This window comes from Podarcis melisellensis (assembly GCF_964234715.1).
Source record: "Podarcis melisellensis genome assembly, chromosome: 2".
Lineage (NCBI taxonomy): Eukaryota > Metazoa > Chordata > Lepidosauria > Squamata > Lacertidae > Podarcis > Podarcis melisellensis.
The window spans coordinates 27,873,519-27,898,445 of record NC_138529.1 but is presented as its reverse complement, the minus strand read 5'-3'; the positions used below and the strand labels follow the sequence as shown (position 1 = coordinate 27,898,445).

The following is a 24,927-nucleotide window of genomic DNA, read 5'->3' as shown; positions in this document are numbered from 1 at the left end:
AACTGCTACAGACACAATGGAGTCAGGTTGGCTAACAATCCAGATTTGCTGTCTCCAGACACAAAAATATCAAAAACAAAGGTATGGTGCACTTTGGCAGTACGTCTATCTCAGTTGGGTTAGAGCATGATCCTGATAATGCCAAGGTTGCAGGTTCTGTCCCCATATGGAACAGCTGCATATTCCCACATTGCAGGGTTGAACTAGATCAATGTTTCCCAACCTTGGGTCTCCAGCTGTTTTTGGACTACAACTCCCATCATCCCTAGCTAGCAAGACCAGTGGTCAGGGATGATGGGAATTGTAGTCTGAAAACAGCTGGAGACTGAAGGTCCTCAGGGTCCCTTCCAACTCTACAATTCCATGATTCTCCTGTTCTACCTGGCTACGCAGCACAGTGTTGGCCTTCTTAGGGGCTAGTGAATCCAAAGACATCATGTCTTCTCATTCATTTTTCTACCTCCTACATACTGTAGCTGTAACAAATAAATACGTGGATCTATTTCCTATTAGCTTCATATCCAACAGATAACTTAATCAGGAGATCTACACAGCACATTTGGCACAGCTACCGTTCAGGCAATTTGATACCAGATTATCAGTGCTGCTTGGCAAGAGGGAAGAGAGATAATTTTCCAGGGGAAAGGTGCACAGGAAATGCGTGCTGCTCACTTCCATGCCAAAACACCTTCAGTGTAACTCAAAGGCTGTTATTAGAATACTAATAAGAAAGTAAAAGAGAAAAGTTTAGATTTAAATTAAGTGTTCGTTGCTCTTTCTGAAAATAATTCTTTAAACTCAAAAACAAGAAGGCAAACAACTGATGCCCATATACATAACATGCAGCTTTGGATTTGGGTAGATTTGTAAGGTCCGGTAAGCGGCCCCCGCCTTTTAAGCTTCAAAATCATGGCATCCAGCCACCTACAGACTATAATGTCTGCCGCACACTTTGAATACATATACAGCAAGTCCCCTTGGGAGCCAACAGGATTTGATGACATTCAATTGCTCTCCCAGGAAATTGTACTGAAAAAACATGGCTCTACCATAGAAAGGAATGTGCTGGAATGTGGATTCTGAAATGGGCCGTTGATATAATTTGGTTCATAATCCACCTGGAATGAATCAGAGGAGTCTGGTTTGGACTCTGAGTATGGCGGTGTTATGAGAATTATAAGGTCTAAGATATAAAATACCGTATTTTTCGCCCCATAGGACGCACTTTTCCCCCTCCAAAAATGAAGGGGAAATGTGTGTGCGTCCTATGGGGCAAATGCAGGCTTTCGCTGAAGCCTGGAGAGGGAGAGGCATCGGTGCGCACCGACCCCTCTCACTCTCCAGGCTTCAGGAAGCTATCCGCAAGCCTTGCAAGCCCGGCGGGAGTTCCCACGGGCTCGCAAGGCTTGTGGGCAGCAGCCTGCAGCCCCCGCGAGTGTCTGCAAGCCTTGCGTGCCTGGTGGGAGGTCCTGCCGGGTGTGTGAGGCTTGGGGCGGCAGCCTGCTGCCCGAAGCACGGGGAGCCCTCCGGAGGGCTCCCTGTGCTTCAGGCGAGTGTCCGCAAGCCTTGCACACCCAGCGGGAGGTCCCGCCGGGCGTGCGAGGCTTGGGGCGACAGCCTGCCGCCCGAAGCACGCAGAGCCCTCCGGAGGGTGCCCCGTGCTTCGGGCAGGTGTGCGCAAGGCTTGGGGCGGCAGCCGTGGCTGGGGGGGGAATAATTTTTTTTATTCATTTCCCCCACCCCAAAAAAAACCCGAGGTGCGTCCTATGGACCGGTGCGCCCTATAAGACGAAAAATACGGTAAATATACCAAGCAAACACATACGTAAATATATAAACTGCATGTCTGAAACAGTACAGGGAAAAAACGTCCTGAAACCATTTTGTCTCTCCCAAATTTACCTCAAATGTTTCTCTGCAAGGAGGTAGGAAATGGGAAAAACCTCCCCACTGTGTCTTTGGTCACAAATCCTGCCCTAAGGGCACATTTCAGATATGAATAGGGTGAGCCTGTAATCTCGACTCAGGAATTAAGTATTTATCTGAAGAAGTGTGCATGCACACGAAAGCTCATACCAATAACAGTTGGTCTCTAAGGTGCTACTGGAAGGATTTTTTATTTATTTTGTTTTAAGTATTTATCATCACAAAAGAATAGCCAGGCTGCCCAGGTAAACCCATTAACAGCCAGGTAAATCCATCAACAAGTTTCCTGCCAGACAGGATTCTGTTGTAGACCGCCCCTTCTGCGATGTATGTATGATGTATTGGGCTCCAGGGTGGGCAATTTCAAATGTCTATATAAGAGCTTGCACACCATTGTTCTGGGTTCCTCCTGCCTCCTGCACGTGGTTGTGAGCACCCTGCTGCAACAGTTAATAAAGATCATGCCTACCAGCTGCCTTGCTTCTCAATATTCTCTGGATGACCTCTATTATTTTCTCCTGCCGATAGAGAACCTACATAAGGACTCTATACGGGCTCTTGGGTACCCCATAAGGGACAGGGAGCAGTAGCTTCCTGCCCTGTCCATACTTAAGAGAGAGGGTGGGAGGATGTAGCTACATTCAGATGAGGCCCATTGAGATGCTATGTGAACACCAAGTTGCACCAGGGCCTACTAGTGCAAGCAAAGGTGGCCATGTCTCTTACTTTACAGAGGAAAGTCTTCTATTCAGTGAGAGTAGCATGGGCCTTGAAATTGTCCAAGAACAGTTAGCACCTGAATGCAAACTGAGCAGGCACACAGGTCAACTGGTCACAGTCTTCCCTACAAATCAGTGTAAGCATCTTAACATTTGCATGTACACATAAAAATTAGCACATGCAGATTTTATTCAAATATGCACTCTCTCTTATTTTGGTGATGCATTTCCTTTGGGGATGGTTTTGATGCATAAGTGGCCACCCTATGAACAAGGCCTGCAAACTTCATACATCCAAAGCCTTTTTTGTACAAAACACAGCAAGTTCAGTGCAATGGCCAGAGCAAACAATCATTTCCACACTCCAGCACCCAGGGCTTTTCAGCTCACTGCATTCCGTACAGCCAGGGAAAAGCAGGATTGCATGACTCATAATTTGTGCTCTGAACAATTTCAGAGATCTGAGCCATTTCAAAACTCTTGTATTAATTTCTCTTAATTTGCTTTGACAGGAATTTGTATTGTCATCATCCAAAAGGTAATCACCCGTGCCAGGCTGAAGAAGGGGCGGGGTGGGGGGGGGGAGAGAGAGCAAGAAAGAGCACTGTGAGAGCATCAAGGGCCAGAGAAATGTCAGCTAAAAAAAAATGCACCACCCAAACAGCCACACGATATAGATCTTTCCCCTTCTTCCTTTTAACAGATCTCTACTTTAATCTCTAAGGCCATGAACATCCAAGAGGAATAAACCTTTTGCTGCTGCTCCTACTGCTGCTGCTGCTGCAGTGCAGTGCTTGCAAAGAAAACTGTTCTCAGCACTGCAGCAAGAAACTGCCCATAAACAAAGAAATGTACCCTTGTCCTGCCAACCACTCCATGGTGAACTTCTTTGATGCCGCTTTGATGCCACAAGTCATTTTCTACCTGCACCCCCAACTCCCCCATTCCCCTCCGTAGCAAAAACCTTTACAGCAAAAGCGCAAATCCCATCACAAATCGTCACAGTTCCACTAAGTTTTCTAAAAAGATTTATTTCCAATGCAGTTCTGTCCTCGGTTTACTCAGTGCTACAAAAGCAAAGTATTTGAAAATCTTGAACACCTGGAAATCCAAAGGACCTAGCAACATGTGCTCAGCATTGCTTTGGAAATCTGCCCTGTATTTTGGGAACTGAGCTGCTGTTTAATGTCTGTCTCTCTCTTTGTATTCACAAACAACAATGCTGAGTACAACCTACCCTTAGCACTTAAATACGCATTGTGTTTGGAGGGATGTATAGAATATCTCTGGACGCGGGTGGCGCTGTGGGTTAAACCACAGAGCCTAGGACTTGCCGATCAGAAGGTCGGTGGTTCAAATCCCTGCGATGGGGTGAGCTCCCATTGCTTGGTCCCTCCTCCTGCCAACCTAGCAGTTTGAAAGCACGTCAAAGTGCAAGTAGATAAATAGGTACCGCTCCGGCGGGAAGGTAAACGGCGTATCCGTGTGATGCTTTGGTTCGCCAGAAGCAGCTTAGTCATGCTGGCCACATGACCCGGAAGCTGTACGCCGGCTCCCTCGGCCAATAAAGCGAGAGGAGCGCCACAGCCCCAGAGTCGGTCACGACTGGACCTAATGGTCAGGGGTCCCTTTACCTTTACCTATAGAATATCTCAGTGCTGTCAATACGCTCCTGTCCCACCTTAACCATATGAGAAAAGACCTAGTATACATGGAGGCTTGAGAAGGAAGGCAGAGGGTTGTCACACTTAAAAACAGGGGAGCCAGGGGATGGTCAAAGATCCAAAGCACCCTCCTGCATTTTTGTTTTTCCACCTCTACCACTAATCACCACTGTCTTTTCAGTGAGTAGGCAGGTATGCATCATACATCCTGTGCTAGAATCTATGCCGTGGTAGTGACGTCACACAAAATCTTCTCTTTTGGAAATAGGAAAAACGCTTTTTGGGGGAGAAGGAGAAACTTCCCAATCCCACCCTACCTTTCTTCTGAAACATTAAAGGTAAAGGTACCCCTGACCGTTAAGTCCAGTCGCAGACAACTCTGGTGTTGTGGCACTCATCTCACTTTACTGGCCGAGGGAGTCAGCCTTTGTCCACAGACAGTTTCCGGGTCATGGATGACTAAGCCACTTCTGGTGAACCAGAGCAGTGTCGGAAACACCGTTTACCTTCCCACCGGAGCGGTACCCATTTATCTACTTGCACTGGCATGCTTTCAAACTGCTAGGTGGGCAGAAGCTGGGACCGAACAATAGGAGCTCACCCCGTTGCCGGGATTTTAACTGCTGACCTTCTGATTGGCAAGCCACCCGTGTTCCATCTGAATCATTAGGGCGATGCTATTATCAGAGGTAGGATATTTGGCTGTCTAAAACTGATAGGCCAGGATCAAACAACGGCTGTACTGTACTCTACTACAGTCATCTTCCTTCAGCACAGTACTGTTCAAATATTCTTTACAAGCAGAAGTTCTTGTCCCATTTTTTCCCCTCTTAAGGAAATGCATGTTCAGTGAAGGAGGATGACCCAGAACTCTCTACTGCTCTGTTTCCTAGCAAAGGATCAGTAATGCTCTCTAAGGAAGATATTCTAACAGAATTCTCATGAATAAGCAGTTAACACAAGTATTTATTTTTAAAGAGGGGCTCTTTCAAATTAGTACATATCACTGCTGCTTCCTCCTACTTTCATTCCCCTTCTTATAGTTATTTCATTTTATCAAACCCTTAGCACATGTTAACCCCTATACTTCTTTCATTGAGAAGGAAGCAATTTCTCTTTAAAGAAAAGGTATCAGTGACAAGTGTTTAACTGTATACATATCTTAATCCCCTTTGGAACTCAAGCTGCTACTGTGCCATTGAAATGCTAAACCTGTGTTTCCACTTGCTGAAAAATACTGTTTGATATTCTCTAAAGACATTTATGTATTTCTGCTAAAATTCTCCTTTTGTTAATCTATGTCTGCTGCTGAAAAGGATCTTGAATGTTACAATATTATGAGCGTTTATAACACTCTCACTTAATGAATCCACAAAAGCTTACTCCACAATAAATATTATTTATGTATCAACAAAGTTCCCTGGGTGGCTTCGGAAGTTATGAATCAATAAAATGCAAAAACACAATCAAATAATATGATACATATATTTAAAAATAGCAATATAACCAACATAAAACCATGAGAACCATAATAAAATCAGAATAAAAACAGCCGAAACCCAGCACAGGGGAAACTGGCGCCAAAGATCTAAAAACACACTAAAAATGAGAGCACAAGATTCTTTTTTTATCTTTGCGGTACCAGACAAATGTGGTCACACCACTCTGTGATTTACAATTTATGAGTCTTTTTTTCTTTTTTCAGTTGAAAGTGAAGCACAATAACAACAGAAGTGTAACTTAAAAATATTTCACGAAGAAAACAAGTAAGATCCAGACAGACATCACATAACTCTCAACAGTCAATACTGATATGGAGATCCAGCAAGAATTGGTTTGGTTAACACTTGCCACATAATCAAGCCAAGGTCAAGCACTTGAGAGCCAGTGTGGTGTAGTGGTTCAGAGGGGTGGACTCGTAATCTGGTGAACCGGGTTCGCTTCCCTGCTCTTCCACATGCAGCTGCTGGGTGACCTTGGGCTAGTCACACTTCTCTGAAGTCTCTCAGCCCCACTCACCTCACAGAGTGTTTGTTGTGGGGGAGGAAGGGAATGGAGAATGTTAGCCGCTCTGAGACTCCTTCGGGTAGTGATAAAGCGGGATATCAAATCCAAACTCTTCTTTTAGATCTGGTTTGTTTCAATGGGAGAAACTCATGTCTGTGCTGAACATTGTTATTGAAATCAATAGGAGTTAACAGTCCTTAACTTTGGATGGAATATGCCCTCGCATCTAACTCAAGTGTTGTTAGGAAAGAATGCAGATGGAATAAGGGAAATGGGAAATATTATTTCCACATCAAAAGGCTTGGCAATTACTTCTGTGGATTACAATGGGCTCTCAGTGGTAATATAAAAGATGAACATCCTTGGGACTGCTCTCGCTGGATATGTGTCAGGGGTTTTGTGTTTCTACACAGAAAACTGATTTTTCTGACACTGTAAATTAAAGTAAACATGCTCCAAATTGTTTTGCCTCCTCTGTGGAATAGCGATTAGCTCAAGAACAGTAGAAATTGCTTTTCTGCATTCTTATTTTATTTGGTTTTCTATTCTGCTTGTTTCTTTTGAATTAAACGTTTTTGCTCTAAATTTCATTGTGCTTTGCCTTGGAATTCAAGAGACTCCGTCTGCCCAAGACCCTTGGTAAGAAGGGATCTCGTGCTCACCAAGTAGCTCCTAAATGGCTCTGAGACATAATAGGACCTGGGATTGGCCAACTCTGCCTACTGCATGTTTATGATATCCGTCAAGTCATCAAGGTACAAATAAGAGCAGGGGTGTCAAACTCAAATTCATCGGGGGCCGCATCAGCAGTTTGGTCACCCTCAAAGGGCCGGTTGTATCTGTAGGACTATGTGTAAAGTGGAGGTTTCCTGTGTAGAGCGGCCGGCGCCGCTAGAGGGCAGATGTTCTCTGGCTTGTAGGCTGCCGCGCATGCACTGAAGAGGCGGCTTTCTTATGTACAAAAAAAAAGCGAGAATAAAAGGTGAAGGCTGGCAGCCGGCGGCGACTACACAGGCCACATGACGAGGTCTGGCGGGCCGGATTCGGCCTGCGGGCCTTGTGTTTGACACCCGTGAATAAGAGCCTTCTGCCAAGCAACAATTCTACAACTGATCTGGGCTGTTTTGCGCAAATCATGATAGTAGTAGACTCATGACAGTACCTTATTTCCCAAACAGTGTGGTTTACATAAATGATGTTACCAGAACCAAACCTGCTCCACGCCTTCTAAGGCGCCCTGTGTTTCACCAAAAAGAAAAGAAGCATCTCCCCCTCTGAAAGCAGAAGAGAGATACACTCTGGAGTCAGCTGACAAACATGACTTCTGCAAATATGGTCCTCCTTGTGGAAAATGTGTTCCTGAGAATAATGAACACATGAACTCTGCAAAGTAATCTTTCTGAATAACCCTTTTGGAATACCTAACAAATCTTTATGGGCGATTTATGCGCCTAAGTGCATATGTGCCAAAACACATTGATTTGGAAGTTAGCTCTACTGAAATCAATGGGACTTAATTTCAAGAAAATGCATATAGGTTCAAGGCAAAACACATTAAGAGTTTGTTAAGCTGCACCAATTATTCATGTGAACATGGAATTGCTATGCAGTCTCTGAAGCTGTACAGAACAAAGCACCACCCTCAATTCACAATCACTAATGCAGCTTAGAATTCCTACTCCAGCCCCTAACCACACATTGAAAACGTCAGGGCGGGGAATCTATGCTCTCATCATTCTTTCCCTTACATGAAGGAGTACAAAAGGGCATTCAAACACCTCTCTATCACACTTGTGCTGGGCAGATTCAAACCAGAAGTCCTCAAACTCCCTCCCACCGGTATTCCAGTAAGAAAATATATTTTTGCATCCAAACACTCAGAACACATGGTTCACATTCTTCCAACAAAATCAATATTTCAGCCTTTGTTTAGTACCCGTGGCACTAAAAAATGCTCACAACAAGCAACTCACTGACACTGTGCTTTTAAAACAAGGTTGCATTTCTGATGAAGTAATAGTTCTGGGACTTGCTATATGTTTCTTCCCCGTGCCATATGCAGAGAAGCCAGTAACAGTGACATGAAACGTTCTCTGCCGCTTCCTCCACAACCATCCAACCAACCAACCTGCAACAATTTTATAGACAGAAAAACACTGCTGCATTAAGAGCACATACTGTCCTACAGCACACGCAAAGGTTGCCAACTATTTTTGGCCCATATCCAAGCCCTGCCTATAAATAACCTATTTAAGGTAAACGGTTGATGTAGCAATAGCAGCTACCTGTCACTTATCAGCCACGTTGCTCCAAACCTTTCCTGACTTAATCAATGCCTTATTGATGCCCTAATGTTCCAACTCCTACCTCCCCCTAGGGCCTAGGAGGAACGAGGAAGCAATGACCAAAGAAAGTTATTTATAGAGCCCTAAGCCAAATCAGATTCACAGCTTTAAGATGCTGGATCCATGAGCAAACAAGAACAGCCACCATCAACACATTCAATTCTGCTCTTCTCCTTGCTTGGGACAGTTTCCCTGATGTAGACGGGGACAGAAATACCAGCTCTTGTTGAGTGTATGCATGGATGGAGGCAGGGTGAGGGACAGGATCTAGCTGGTGGGCCAGATCCCAAGATCCTCCATCCCTAGTGGGTCACTTTGACAGGTGGGTGGGGCTGGCCACCTATCAGTCACCTATATCCCCATGCTGTCAGGTGGACCGTTTTCGCTCTGCAGCATGGCTTGAGTTCAAGACTTACTGCAAAGCAAGATTCCAGCCAACCAACTTGGTTGGTGCTGTTTTCAAGCCCTGCTTTCATCTGGAATCAGATACACTCCAGAGCCAAGCTCTTGATCAGAAACTCTGGAGTGTGGCTGATCCCAAGAGGTCTTTATGCCACTGACAAACAGCTGTCTTTGAGCCCTACTTTCAAAAGGGATCAGCAACATTCTGGAATTCTCAGTCTAGTCATGGGACACGCAATGCAGCAACCTTGCTGAAGCTTGGCAGGTCTACAGACTATGTGCAAAACTTATGGATGTCACTGTCAATTACACCATGGAATATAAACAAAATAAATAAACTGGTGTCAGTGCCAGGCAGTTGCTTATGGCAGTGTTTCCCAACCGGTGTTCCGCGGCACACTAGTGTGCCGCGATACATTGCCGGGTGTGCCGTGGGAGGGAGGCGGGCGAGTCGGGCGGCCGAGAGGCGGGGCAGCGGCGGCGGCGAGCGCGGGGCTGGGGCGGGGGAAGCCTTGGCCTCCGCTCGCCCGGTGGCCTTGGTCCGCCTCTCGATCGCGCCCCTTCCCCAGAAACGACGCGCAGGGCAACCTCTCCTTTAAAGAAGCGGCGCCGTCGGAAGACTGAGGTGTCCCCACGTGCGGCGCCCATAGGCGGCCCGAAGAGGCAGAGGGTGCCTCGTCGGCTCTAAAGCCCCCAGCACGCACCCAGGGTTGGACCGGCCGGGAGAAGCCAGACGGATCCCCGCGCGGAACACACCTGCGAGCTAATCGGCGGAGTGGCCGGAGGAGCCCTCCCGTGCTCCCCCGCCGCTCAGCCGCCGCTGCCTCCCTTCTTCTCCCCAAGCTCCAGCCGGCAGGAGCTCGCCTGTGCCCTTCGGCTGCCCACCTCCCCTCCTTCTTCCCGCCGCTCCTGCCATGCTCTGCTACCCGCCGCGCCTCGAGCCCACGCTCTTCCCTGCTCCCCAGCCGAGAGCTTGGCGTCCCACCAAAGTCCTCTTCCGCAGCCTGTCCCTTTAAGGGCGCTCGGACCCCGGCCCTTAAGCAGGGCGCCGGGGGAGGGGCCTGGAGGGAGGGGGAGCCGCCCCCGCCCCTCCTACGCAAAAGGGAGGAGGAGGAGGAGGCGGAGAGCGCCGAAGCCTTCGGAGTCAGGAGCCTCCAGCTGTCGCCTGGACCCCATCAGGGCTAAGGGTCACGTGGTCAGGAGGCTTTTAATTTGGAACGGAGTCAATGGGCAGGGGAGATGCTTTGCCATTAGTTTGTTAGTAGGAAAGACAGAAGGTCCCTTTGCCAACTCTGATGAAGCCTTGTTTGCATGGCATGCACCCCCCACACACTTCGCAGTATTCGCATCTTCAGGACTAGTGCCATGGGCTCTTTGTTATGGTAAAGGTAAAACGGTTCCATCCGCCTCTCTCTCTGCATTGGGTGCGAGGAGTTGGTGCCCATCAACCCTCGTTAGACTCCAACTCCTACCAGCCCCAGCTGGCATGGCCAGTGTGGTCTGGGATTGTAGGACTGGATAGTCCAGGGACACCTGGAAAGCCGTGGCTTCTCCACCTCTCATTTAAGGGTTGAGAGCACAACAGCCTGGCCAGGGACAATTCTTGCCTCTTTAGCCATATACACGCTCTTGGGGAAGCTACCTGGCCTCTTGCTGATTCCTGTAACTCTGATGCAGGTTGTACCTGGCAGAGAGAGCTCTTCTCAATCACTCTGGGTATGGATGTGACCACAACTGAGAAGACTGGTCACATTGCAGGCTGGCAGAACATGAGCAAGCCTCCTCCATCCCAACCATACACACCTTTGTTCTGTTTTATTGGGCAGGGGGCTTTGTTTCTACACCTCGGGGGCTTTGCAGGTGAAATCTTGTGAGACACTGGTGGGAAGTGAGCTAAAACACTCAGATATTGTTTAAATCAACACATCAAAAAACTGAAGGCCAGTTGCCTCAACACGAAGACTCCCGAGGCTGGTCTTGTGACATGTAAAATAATTAAACTGGGGCAAGATGACGAGCTTGTTCTTGATTTTTCTAAAAGCACATGGCCAATTCTGTACCAGCTTGGACCTGAAAAAATGTGCAGGGTGAGCTTTCTGTGCCAGAGACTCTTCGTCAGGAGACTATTGTTTTCACCACTACAGAGAAGCAGTCTGTTTAGCTGGGGCAGTAGAGTTCGTGACATCCTATGTTCATAAATCAGAGAATTGTAGGGTTGGGAGGGACGCTGAAGACCATCTATTTCAACCCCCTGCAATGCAGGAATATGCAGCAGTCCCATACAGGCGAGCACACGCGGGGCGGCGAGCGAGCTCCCTCCCACATCCCATCGCCGCTCGCTTCGGCAGGCCGGCCGTGCTCCGCGCTGGTGTCGGCAAGCCTTGCGCACCCGGGGGATCTCCCCCCGAGAGCGCAAGGCTTGCGGGCGGCAGCTGGCAGCACGGAGCACGGGGCGCCCTTCGGAGGACGCCCCATGCTCCGCGCTGGTGTTGGCCAGCCTTGCGCACCCGGGGGATCTCCCCCCGAGAGCGCAAGGCTTGCGGGCGGCAGCCGGCAGCACGGAGCACGGGGCGCCCTTCGGAGGACGCCCCATGCTCCGCGCTCGTGTTGGCAAGCCTTGCGCACCCGGGGGCGCGTGGGGCGCCCTGAAACAGAGGGTTCCCCATGCTGCGGACTGTAGCCTGCCGCCCGATGCGCGGGACGCCCTGAAGCAGAGCGCCCCTCGCGCCAGGCAGACATGGGCCAGCCCCACAAGCTCGGGGGACAGCGGGGAGGCGCAGCACCGCCATCCCACTGTTCCCCGACCTGGTTTTGGGGGGGGAAATAAAGGGAAAAAAATTTCCTTTATTCCCCCCCCCAAAAAAAAGTAGGTGCGTCCTATGGGACGGAGCGTCCTAAAAATACGGTACTTACTATTTCATAATAAAGTAATTATAAAATACCGGTACTTTCTTTGTGTTTATTTGATGCCTATGAAAGAGAGTTACTTTATATATAGTCAATATAGGCACAGAGTTAATTTTTTAAACATTTTCTAATGGTGGTGTGCCTCGAGATTTTTTTCATGAAACAAGTGTGCCTTTGCCCAAAAAAGGTTGGGAAACACTGGCTTATGGTTCCACTGTGGCAAAAGCCCTTCATGATTCCACTATAGTTCCACTATGGCAAAAGCCCTCCAAGCTTCCCAGGGGTGGGAAGCTTGCAGCCTAATCCTGACCTGCCAGAGTTGTCCAATTTGACCCATAAGGCCATTTTTCCAAAACAGCACCCACCCCTCAGTCAGCTGACACTACTCATGACATCAGCGGATGGGCAGGAGGGTTGGGTTCAATTCTGCATTGAATGTGTCAGCTGATGGGGAGGTGAGAAATAAATGCTTTGGTAGCCCTAACGTTTTTCACAACTCAAAGCACCAAGTACAGGGCTAGTATTCTAGCAATGCCCCTTGTGCTGCAGTTCCCAACCAAACTGAATCAAATTTCTCCTTCCTCCTGGGTCTTAAGGAACCATTAGCCTACATAGACAGGTAATAGAAAACATTAAGGGGGAAGGGGAAGACCCTTATATCAGTCACACAATTTATCCTTCTACCCTAGTTCTGCATACTCTGGCCAGGGTCCTAAGTTGGGGGTTCTACCTACCTGTGATCCTTTTGAAGTGGAAATGCCAGGAACTGAACCTGAGAACTCCTCTGTGTTGAGCAATGTTCCCTCCCCAAAGTAACAGTGGTAGCTCCGTATCTTTCCTGACATCTGGGCTCTGTCCTCAAGACAACCATAAACAAATGAAAAATACATATGGGCAAGATCCATTTCTTTTGACTGCAGTTCTCTATCAAAAAATTTCAAACCAACCTCTAATGTCAGAAAATGTGGCAATCCTGGGGGGAAGTATCTGTACCGGGGGGGGGGGGAGGGAGTTTTGAATTCTAGTCCTGTCCTTCAAAATGTGGGTTTGTAGACAGAAAACATCTCAACTTTCAGGAAAACAAGCACCCAGCTCCACAAAGGTTCAACAAGTACAAGTTCCAAACAAATGTAAGCTGAGTACTCAGGTCTAAAGAACTACTGCAAAAAAACAACCACCCCAGAAACCATAGATGGAGACAAACACCAAAGGGAACTCCAATAAGCAAAGCCAACTCAGTGCCTGTACGAAACCATTCCTACAACCCAACTCTTCTCTCTTTGGCCCAGCTTAGCGTCTTTTGGGAGAGGTGTTTTATTTCATATCATGCATCATGGAATCCCTTATCAGCTAATCCCAGCAAGGCCCCTGGGAACAAGCTATGTGCAAGAGATGGCTGAAAATACCTCAATCTAAGCAGAATGAAGTTGGGTTTTGACTGAGAAATTTTCAGCCACCCCTCAAATAGTTCAAAGCTATGAACAGGAATCCCATTTTTATGCACTTCATAAACCTCCTGCCAGTCAAGTAGCCAGAACCAGGAGATACTCAGCTCAGAGCCAGCGCCTGGGGCTCATTCTTCCGCACCATCCACTTTCAAGACTATCGTCAGTTTGCTGACAATGAAAATGATCTGCCTGCTACTAAATTGTCACACATTCCTGAGTCTGAGATGTGAATTACCAAGTCTCACTAGCAAATTAAGCCATGTTAATGTCATCGCCATTTCTGCAGATAGCCAAATTCCAATGGAAATGCAAAAGGCGTTTGGCTCAGGAATACACACGGAGTGCTCCAGGCATAAATCAACCAACAGGGAATGCTCTGAGATTTATTTATTTATTATTAACAAAGCACAGATTGAATGAGAATGAAAAGAAAACAGAGATGGCCTAAGCCGGGCAAAAGAAACTTGGCCAACTGAGTGATCAAATATTGTGATATAACAGTCAAGCATTTTTAGGATTGCCCAGTCATCTTCATTTTATTGTTGTTGCTGCTTAGTTGTTATTAGAACAGTAACAGCAAAAATACTTTAATCGACAACAGGTTTAATACTTTTGATAATTACAGAAACAAATTTAATGTTTTTGTGCAACAATTAATTTAACTTTTCAAAGAAGTGGAACTGATCATTTTAACTTTTTAATAATGCTAGGAAAGGATTTCTATAAATGCAAAAAAATTACTGTTGCCTTTTTAGCTTTTCACATGAGGGACAGTTAATGGAAATAAAATATAGTAAGAGCAATTATTATTTTTAAAAAGAGTTCAGTTTTTAACAGCATTTGTGCCAAGTAACTAGCGGAGTGACCCATTCTTCAAGCACCATCAGTATTAGATTCAGCACAGAAGGGGTACTCTTTGCAAGCAAGGAGGGGTCATGGGTGTTCACAATCAGTATCCTTTACCACTAGCTACTGTTCAGAGGTGAGGTGCCTGCAGGTATAAGCAGGTGGCCAATAAGAGAAGCTCTGGTATGTTGCTAAATTTACCTCAGCTAGGCAAACTTGGAGAAGCAATTTTGTTTTATTTGCATTTTAATGCAAAACTACCTAATTTGCACACCTTGAACTAATATATGAACTAAAACAGCATCCTTCAAAAATTCACACAGCTCCAAATTTTTGCAACACGGTTCTCCAACAAAACAATCTGGACAAAAATGCATATAATTATGGGAAAGTGTGCATACAGATGCATATAATTAGTGGAAGTAACATACACAAATGCATTACATTAGGGGAAATTGCTTGTAAAGATCTGTATATCAGTCAAAACTCCATACCAAATGTGCATATTAGACGAAAGTGCATACAAAAATGTGTTTATTAGGAGAAATTCACACTAAAATGGTTATGAATTTTTATGAGGATTATTTTTTCTCATAAGTGCACATTGCTGCAGAAATATGGAGAACTGAATTTAAGACTAGAAAAAATGAGAAAGAGGGAGAAATTAAAATGGACAGATTCATCCATCTTTGCCCACTACTAACGGGCTAAGGCCAAGCAGCCCTCACTCTTGTTTTCGTTAATGACACTACAGTGGTACCTCTGGTTAAGAACTTAATTCGTTTTGGAGGTCCGTTCTTAACCTGAAACTGTTCTTAACCTGAAGCACCAATTTAGCTAATGGGGCCTCCAGCTGCTGCCGCCGCGCAATTTCTGTTCTCATCCTGAAGCAAAGTTCTTAACCCAAGGTACTGTTTCTGGGTTAGTGGAGTCTGTAACCTGAAGCGTATGTAACCTGAAGCGTCTGTAACCCGAGGTACCACTGTATAATGAAACAAAAAGTTTCTACTGACACAGTAACTTCATGAAACATCTGACAACATCTGACCACAGCAAAATAGCAGGTGGACAGTTCACTGCTTGGCATGACAGCCAGAGGCAGAGATGGAGCCCAAGGAAGGAAGTATCATTTCACTTTCAGGAAGGCAAAGCAACACCTCTCTCCTAACATGCACATGCATACTATTTGAAACATAATCCTACTATAAAATATGACTTAAGAAAAGAATATATGTGAGAAGTCATATAATTCCTCCACAAGACCCCAAAAGGCTGGATGGAAAACCTTCTACAACGCACTTCCTCAACCTCAGCCCTCCAGATGTTTTGAGACTACAATTCCCACCATCCCTGACAACTGGTCCTGCTAGCTAGGGATGATGGGGGTTGTAGTCCCAAAACATCGGCGGGCCGAGGTTGAGGAAGCCTGGTTTAGCGTATGATACCAGTCATTTTACCTGCCAAAAATTAGTGGCCTCCTTCTTTTCATGTTGACTGATTTATGGCAGCTATACAGAACAATACATAACAATGCTACATATAAGTTGCAAAACAAAATGCCACTCTCACCATAGGATTTTTTTTCATTTGTCTCACCCCCTTGTACTGGGATACATCTCCCCCCCCCCCCCCATTATCTGTTGAGGAGAGCCTGACCAGGGTTTCAGACTATGGCAGCCATCATTACAATTGCTGCAGCAGAACATGAAAAGTCTAAGGAGACCTTTCAGCAGGCACCCAACGAACCATCAAGATCTGAACCATAGCTACCTGGTGCTTCATCTTTGTGCTCTTGGCGGCCGCTCTAGCCAACATTTCTCACCAACAATCATGAGCATCTTGAGTACCTTGGAGAAAAGGTGCGATGGAGGGAGGAGGAACACAACAAACTAGCCTCAAGAGCCAGGCACTTTTTCTTGTGTGAAAAAATGGGAGTGGGGGTGGTTACTGCATCATTTGATGGGTGCCAGGCATTCAGGGAAAGAGACAAAATACTTCAGAAGGGTGCAGATCAGATTCAGTGCCGGGGGGGGGGGGGAGTTGTGGCCTGAGGAGAGTCCCACGGAGCAGAGAGACTGCATCTGGCTCCCGGAGGAGTACAGGGTCAGATTTAAGGTGCTGGTTTTGACTTTTAAAGCCTTTCACGGCCTAGGACCCTCATACCTACGGGACTGCCTCTCCTGGTATGCCCCACGGAGGACCTCAAGGTCCATAAATAGCAGCACCCTAGAGGTCCCGGGCCCTAAGGAAGTTAGATTAGCCTCAACCAGAGCCAGGGCCTTTTCAACACTGGCTCCAGCCTGGTGGAACACTCTGTCTCATCAGACCAGGGCCCTGCGGGATCTGATTTCTTTCCGCAGGGTCTGTAAGACAGAGTTGTTCTGCCTGGCCTTTGGCTTGGAATCAATTTGATCCCCTCCCCCTCTTTCTTTTTTCCTTTCTCCTCCTGTGAAGAGGCTGCAACTTAGTGTTTTAATGTTGTATTTTAATCTTGTTTTTTAAGTTGTATTTTAATCAAATTGTTTATATTATTGGTTGTTAGCCGCCCTGAGCCCGGTCTTGGCTGGGGAGGGCAGGGTATAAATAAAATTTATTATATTATTATTATTATTATCTGTACCCCAAGCCCTAAGTTTCCTACCCATGTCATAGATGCACATCCCTCCCTCTAGCTGTCTCTGGGCTCCTGGTGGGTCAGAAAATTGGCCAGCACATTCATAAAGAGGAATATCATTGAAGTAAGGCAGGCAGGATCCTGGGGAGGCAATCATAGTGCCAGCAAAATGTTTCCCCTCTTTGCTCCACCTACTGTATCACTACTGAACATTTGGGTCTTATCAGCTCCAGACAAGCCAGAAGCATTCCAAGCAGAGCCATTTCTTCCCCAAAGGAAACTAGGTAAATGCCTATAAGCTGTAATTGAGGTCCCTTCATGCTCATCATTCCCATGCTCAGCACACCTCTTCCACCTCTTTTCTCAGTTGAGGGGCACAGGATACCATTTAGCAAGCCCAGGTCCTTTGTCCTGCCCCAAATAAATGTACCTGCAACGATTATCTCTGCATTTGCAACGGCTGATATGAGCACCTGCTCTAGGTCTTTGGGGTGACAAGATTCTCTCCCCTCCTTGAATGGTCCCACCTCCTCCTGACCTATACACTTTCCTTAATCCCACAGGCCTAGTTCATAAGGATGGAAGAGAACAAAGTGAGCGAATGCTGTCGTTCCTTCATTTGCTCACTTATTCAGGGTACATTATCTGTGAGTGACAACAAATAGGAGAAACAGGAAGGACAAGGGGGCTCCGAAGACTGACAGTGGGAACTCTACTACGACATGCAGCTCTACCAGTGCTCAACAAAGCAAATCCCCAATACTGGCTTCAACTTGAAAGACACAGGCCAGTGTACAAGCTAATACAGGCACAGGCAAACTCGGCCCTCCATTTGTATTTGGGACTACAACTCCCATCATCCCTGACCACTGGTCCTGTTAGCTAGGGATGATGGGAGTTGTAGTCCCAAAACGTCTGGAGGGCCGGGTTTGCCTATGCCTGAGCTAATACACTATGGGAGTCTAATGCTGACTTGAAGTTATTGCTCCTGATAAGAGTACGTGCACACCATTCCTTGCCATCTACTTCTGGAATAGATTCACGTATCAATTTCCTACCCCTCCCTCCCACACCCATGCACCACCGGTCACTTTGCAAATGAACCATATGTTTACCAATCTTTTGAATGCAGCATCAAGCACTCTATTTGCTGGCTGCTTTGGAATTTGGCCAGCTTGTTTTCTGAAGCCCGGTAAACGTGTGCTGACCACATGTGTTGAAGCATTCACAAGACAGGTTTCCATGTGCATCTCAACCACGAGACAAATGTAAAAACAAAACCTCGCTCATTGCAGGGGGGGGGGGGGATGATTGTGTGGATCCAATTTCCAGCTGCTTACCACTGGTTAATAACTTAAGCAATTATTAATTCCTTGACTCTCTGCTAAAAATCTTTCTGCATTGCTGTGTTTCATTAGTTCACAATCCTCTGCTGTCTGAGAGCTGGCAAAGACTGTGAAAGATATGGCAGGAAGGCCCCTGATCAAATCTCTTCACAGCTATGAACCCAGTAGGTGGCCTTAGGCAAACCTCTATCTTCCATACTCAGCCTTTTATAAGAACTAATATCAGTGGAAAATGTGGAGAGGAACTGTAGAGAAATAGCTGCAAGCACCAGCAAGGCTTCGCTGATTGCCACTCCCATTGTATGATCAACGATAAGCGGATCAATAATATAGCAATGCACAATATAAAGAGCAGGAATGGGGAACCTGTGGCCCTGATCACCAGCTGGAGGACCACAGGCTCATCGGTACAGAGCCACAGCTCTGAAGGAGAACAGGAACCGAACTATAAAAGGCCACCTATTCCAATCCCCTTGCTCTTATACGAAGCAACTCTGTCTCCCTTGTTCCGAGATCAGTTCATGTAACCTTAACACACTTTGCTACAACCCGAGAGCAAACCTCTCCTTAAGACTCAAGCAAGCGATCCAAGTCACGTACATTGAGGCACAGGAAAAACAAAACAACAAACAAGAAGTCATTAGTCAATCTGACCGCCAAAAAAACCAAATATGTGGCAATCAGTCGGGCGCTGAATATGACCATAACCCATCTATCTATTTCCCCATCCAAAACTTCATTGAGAAGAGAGGAAGTCCATGCTATCCAATATCCTGTCCCATACACTTACACTATATGCCTCTGAAATCAAAATCACGTACTATGGGATGGCCCAGTGATAACATTGTTCACAAAGCTATGCATAAGTTGGGAAATGATTGGTTGCATCAACAATATGATGCAGATCCCATGGCACAGCTGCAGAGTAGTTCATAACCAATGTTGCAAGCAACCCAGGACACACTGCAGATCATGGAGGTCAGCTGCACATTGGTGCACAGTCAGTGTAAGATCAGTCCACCAAATTGTGGCCACAGAGGATCAGCTGGCAATTTACCACTTCTAGTGGGAGAGAGCTGCACAACGCTAACACAGACCTATTTTTGTAAGTTTTGTTTAATGTTTTGGTGTTACTTCTGAGTTTTCTTTAGCTTTAGCATCATGTAAAATCAAACAAACGTTCCCTATTCACTTTTCTTCAACCAACACTACTTATTCTATCTTCACTATCTCTCTTCTAAGATGGAAGGGACCCTACAAAAAGAGGGTGAGAATTTTTCTTACACCCTTCAACATACTGAATATGTGCCATGTAACATCTGTAACTAGTATCCATGTCCAAGTCCATCGTGTATTTTAAAAGACAAGCACCCAAAGTACCATGCATCATTCAAGAAGTAAACACATAATACATCAAATGATTGATATTAAGACATTCTGATCCTTTTGGTGTTATTTCTTATTCTTTTCCTAACACTCTCTAGTCATGTTTGCTATTTTAGTGGCTAAACAGACTGAGCTGATGGTTCCAGGGTGCTATTTACAAACTATGTCATTACCTTTTTTTCATGAGTGATAAAAGCTAACACTATTTAGGCATTACATGATTCTACCCAGCACCACCCAAAGTATACATTCATTTGCACTGATCAACACCGGCTTTCTATGCTGCTTTTAGGAAAGAGATCTTGCAAAAGCCTTTGTGAAAATTTGGGTAATCCTTCCACATGAACACCTAGAAGATGAAAGCAAAGTAATCGCATCCCTCTCTGTTTATCAACCTCCATCCGCGGCCAAATTGGTGAAACGCAAGGTCAGCTCACACACTGCAACAGAAACATACATAACTCAGGAAACAGGTCCATTTTTATTTGGGGCATGCACTTGAGATTTAACACAAAAGCTGCAAAATAGCTACTTATATAACATACGATTCCCTAATGCCTACATGACGGAGTTGCAAGTTCCTATATGCACCAACTGAAATTTGGCTGAACAGCATTTTACCAATTTTTGCTGAAGACTGTATAAGGCAAAGGACAGGACCCGAATAAATTTATTTATCAGCGAGGGCAGAGTTTGGTTTGTTTGTGCTATCCTCTATCCCTCTGCATGTTTTTCATCGGACAGATGCCTTTTGAGAAAACTCAAGCCATTACAGAGCCCAAGACATCATTCCAGGCCTGCCAGGCAGCATCTGCAGTGGAATCCAGAAAGCTGTGCCAAGATCATATTATCAGGGCAGAACACGGCAGTTTGTTTTCACATGAGAAATCCAGTGGAGAACATAAAAGTGACATTTGGAGGGACTGAAAACAAATTCATGTTTCATTCATAGGCGACTGAGTCAATCTTCCACCAGCGTGGCAGATAAGGACTAGGGGCACACAAATTAGTGGAAAGAGATGAGGTGGCAGTTTCATGTGGAGGGAAGAGGAACCCATGAGAATTAGAAGCTATTTCAGACAATAAAAGCAAAAGGCACCAGGAAGACAATGGATGTAAAAGCACTTCAGGAGCAAATTGGGATGCCGATGTAGAGATTAGGTTTCTACCTTTCAGGATTCCTGGCTGAGGAAAGCAGTGAAACCTGTCACCAGAAGATGCAAGTCCCTCTGGGATACAACAATTCTGACTTTGCAGAGTCAACATGCTCCTGCTCATCCACAAATCAAGGACTAGCAATTACCCAGCCAAAAGGTTTATGGCTGAACAGGGTCAAAAAATCAATCACCTCTAGCAAAGGGAAGTTTCAATTCAAGACTGACACCCAGCACAGAGAAAGGCCCAGCAAGGCAACAAGGTTCCCTCACCCCACTTTTGCTCGACTTTACGCAATACAACCTTCACAAGAACGCAGAGCAAAAGGCCTGCAAGGGTTATAAGCCACATAAAATTCCATCTCTTCTGCAATTAAAGGGAACTTCCAGGCACGAAATTCAAAACCTCAATCACTCACACCTCAAACAAGTCATGTTTTAAAGAGTGGCCACCACCATAAATACCTTGTTTGCATGCAAGGTATGCCCTCAGAAGATGTCACATACACTAGTATGAACTGCACTTTAAATGTCAAATTATCTCATATGGGAGATGCCCAGGTACTCTTTGCACATACCCCTAATTTCCAAAATGATGGAAGGGGAGGGAGAACCGAACAGTTGATAAATGGTGATGCAACTTTTGCAGGAAGAATCTGTTCCTGAGGAGCCTTTCTAAAAATCACAACCCAAGGCAAAAGCAGTGTGTGGGAGCAGGGGACTGGGGTACTGTTGTTTTGTTTCCTTGCTTGATTTAACTGCCACCTTTCCCACCAGCGGCCTGATAAAATGGCTCAGATTCAGCAAAGGGTTAAACAACGCAAGGAGTGGGGGGGGGGCAGGTAGAGGATAATTGCCTGCAAGGGGAAATAAATCTGTAGCTGAAGTGGGAGGCAAGGAGGGGAAAATCAAAGGCGATTGGGGGGGGGAGGGGAGAGAGAGATAGAGAGAGAGAGGAAAGGAAAGGAAAGGAAAATTGAGAATTCATTACTTTTTTTTTTTTACAGAAATAAAGCCAACTTACCGGGGTCGAAGTGCGAACTGAAGGCAAAGCTGGGGTTGAAAAATGAAGCCGACATGACAATAGCCAAGAGATTTGCCACCATTCCCATGGCAAAGCAGAAAAGGGGGGGGGTTGTTGGGGGTGCAGAGAAGAGAGAAGGGGGGGGGTGGATCAAAAAATTAAATGACACAAGCGGCAGACACTAGGCAGGTGAGGCGGTGGGATGAGGGGAGGGGGCTTAAAGCTCTCGCAACTCCAGAAGTTGCGCCGGTGCCACATTTAAAAAAATCACCATCTCCTTTCCTCTTGATAGCACAGCCAGGGAATTCAATGCTGCTGCAGCTCCTCCTCTTCCTCCATGTTATTATCCCAGTGCGTCGCCTTCAGGTATTTTTTAGCCGATTACATCCTCCATGGGAAGATGAAGGGGGTTCGAGTTGCAACGGCCACAGTTGCAAGTGGTAGCATAAGCGAGTTGCTTAGCTATATATCTATTTCTTTTCTTTATAATTTGAGGCTGCTGTTTTTAATCGCAACGACCCCGGCGTTCGGCGTTGCAAAATCAAGCCAAAACAGATGCTAAGAGAAGCTGCCTGCAAAAAAAAACAAAATAAAATTGCACCTGGCTCGGTGCCGTCCTCCAAAGAATGGGTACAGCCTAGTGAGTGTCTTGCAAAAGGAGTGAGAGGAGATGTAGTCGCGCACTCTCCACCCCACCCCCACCCCCCTCTCCGGCTGCCACACAGGGGGAAAAGCTTTGCACCAAAACAAGAGAAAGCTGGAGCGTCGAGGAGGTGGGGGGAAAGAGATCACTGGCTGCAGCGATAACCGCCAGGGCAGGAGAGGAGGCTGCAGAGCGGCTGCAGAACACCAGGGCAGCTGCCGGTGCTAGTGGGAATGCAAAGGAAGGAGCTGTTCCAGTGCTGACCCTGGGAGAAGCAGCAGCAGCAGCCACAGCAACGCCATCTTGCTCCAGATCTGCCCTCCCCCCAACACTGCAGCAAGCGGCGGGGAAGGAGCGAGGCGGGGGGGAAGGGAGAAGAGGGAGCCGCCGGGCAGCGCTCGCCCAGGTGGCATGGCTTGGCGCGCGCAATGGGCGAAGAAGGGGCGTCGCTGCCGCACGTGCAGCCAAGTGTGACCCGGGTGAGCTCTCACACGCGCGCGCGCGCATACACACACACTGCTAAACTACACGCCCTTCGCTCGAGCCGGCAGGGCTGCGCGCGCGCGCACATTTGCCCAATCCACACGGGCGGGCAGGAGCAGCCCTTCCCGTTCACACGCGCAGCTCCGCCAAATTACGGCCACGGGCTCCCCGCCCTCCTGCGAAACGCGCGCGCGCTCTCTGCGCTTTTGAGCAGGTTCTCAAACGCTGACCTGCGCTGCTTGGCTAAGCAAGGGGAGCACGGGTCAACTTTAGATAGAAAGCAGGTTCACACGCTGGCATAAAGCGTGGTACATTTACCAGTAATGAATAAATACTGTATATAAAGAATGGAGTTTCCTACGAGTCTCATTGCAAGGCCATAGGGACCGACAGAGGCAAATGGAAAAGGGGGGCAGATCTTCCCCTGCACTAATTGGGAAGGGTGTATAGTGATATTTAATGTGGAGAAAGTATAAATTGCGAATGGTCGTAATGGTCATGAACTGAGGCAGAGAATATTCCTGAGTGATCCTACAAATCCTTAAAAATGCAGGCCCGTAATGTATAATTTTATACATTACAAATTACAAAGATTGATGTGGTAGGATTTTGGAGGGTGGGGAGGTCTTTCTCCACCTAGAGACACACGCACACATGTACATAATTAACTATAGCAGCGTTTCCAAACCTTGGGTCCCTAGATGTTGTTGGGACTACAACTCCCATCATCCCTGACTGCTGGCCCTTCTCACTAAGGATGCTGGGAGCTGTAGTTCAATAACATAGGACCCAATGTTGGGAAAGGCTGAACTAGGTCAAAGAAAGGGTTGAGCTGTTTTGTCAAATATGATTATTTATGTATTATTGTTTTATTTATAAAATGTATATGCCACCCTTCATCATAGATGATGCCACCCTTCACCAGATGATGTTGGGGCAGGTAACAACAAAACAAAATGCAACAAAAGAGAAGATGCAGTTTAAACAGTCAAAATAATCAGTTGTAGAGCAAAACTATCTCGCCGTGCTGGCCCTATACATACATATTCAGAGGACCTGGCAAAAGAAGAAAGTTCCCCAGCCAGCCCCCAAAGATGGATGTTGGCACCACCAGCTGAACCTCGGAGGGGAGGGTGTTACATAACAGAGGTGTTCTTTCCAAGAAGGCTCTTTGATAAGCAATAAATCCCCTAATCTCATGTATGGGTAGGACCTACAATCGCCTCATGAGTACAAAGTACAGTAGTACCATCTAGAATTCTACCACCTCAGTCTACTGTTTCATTATGTGTACAATTGCTTTCATACTCCAAAATAAATGCTTCTTCCTCATGTCACCCTATACAGACTACATATCCTGTTACGGCCTGGATACATTATTATTATTATTATTATTATTATTATTATTATTATTATTATTATTTTATGTTGCTTTATCTTGCCCTTACGAACAAACAAAACCCCTCACATATATACATTAAAAACCAAGGGGAAGGGGAAAGAAAGATCTTTAAAACACCCCACCCAATTCTAAAAGTAGTTTTCGCATGGCACCTAAAGATAGGCAATGAAGGTACCAGGCGAGCCTTCCTGGGGAGAGCGCTCCACAAAGCGGGAGCGAGCACAGAAAAGCCCCATTCTCTGGACCTTACGGTGGAGGAAGGGCCTCAGATGGTGAGTGTAGGTTCCAGGGTGATTCAAAAAGGGAAAGGCGGTCCTTCAAGTATTGCGGTCCTGAGTAAATACTTTTTGGCAGTTCCTTTCCATCCCTCTCTATCTTTGGAAGTGAAATACCATCTTTTTTAGACAAAATAAAAGTCTTGAGGACAGGTGTGCTACACTGAGTGAACAGCATATGTTTAGAAAATCAAAAGGTTGTATAAACAGAAGGTGACTGTAGAATTCATAGTATTTCCCTCAGACAGTAAGGTAAGTCTCCTTCCTCTGCCACTGACTCCCCCTATTTGGGTCAGTAGTTTTGGCTGCATTCCTCTGCCTTCACTGGTACTTCCC

The 24,927-nt window shown here is 46.3% G+C and overlaps 1 protein-coding gene across 5 annotated transcripts in view; it reads right to left on the bottom strand.

Moving 5' to 3' along the window:
• AATK (apoptosis associated tyrosine kinase) overlaps window positions 1-22,565 on the bottom strand; it is an 82,823-nt gene extending 60,258 nt beyond the window's left edge. For 2 of the 5 annotated variants that reach the window (XM_081899532.1, XM_081899534.1), the window contains exon 1: window positions 21,789-22,564. In XM_081899532.1, coding sequence (XP_081755658.1) covers window positions 21,789-21,876 — 88 coding nt within the window. In that variant the 5' untranslated portion in view covers window positions 21,877-22,564. Of the gene's footprint in view, window positions 1-21,788 lie in introns of all 5 variants that reach the window. The other 3 variants (XM_081899533.1, XM_081899535.1, XM_081899538.1) reach the window with 3 other exon arrangements.
• Between the last annotated feature and the right edge of the window lie 2,362 nt (window positions 22,566-24,927).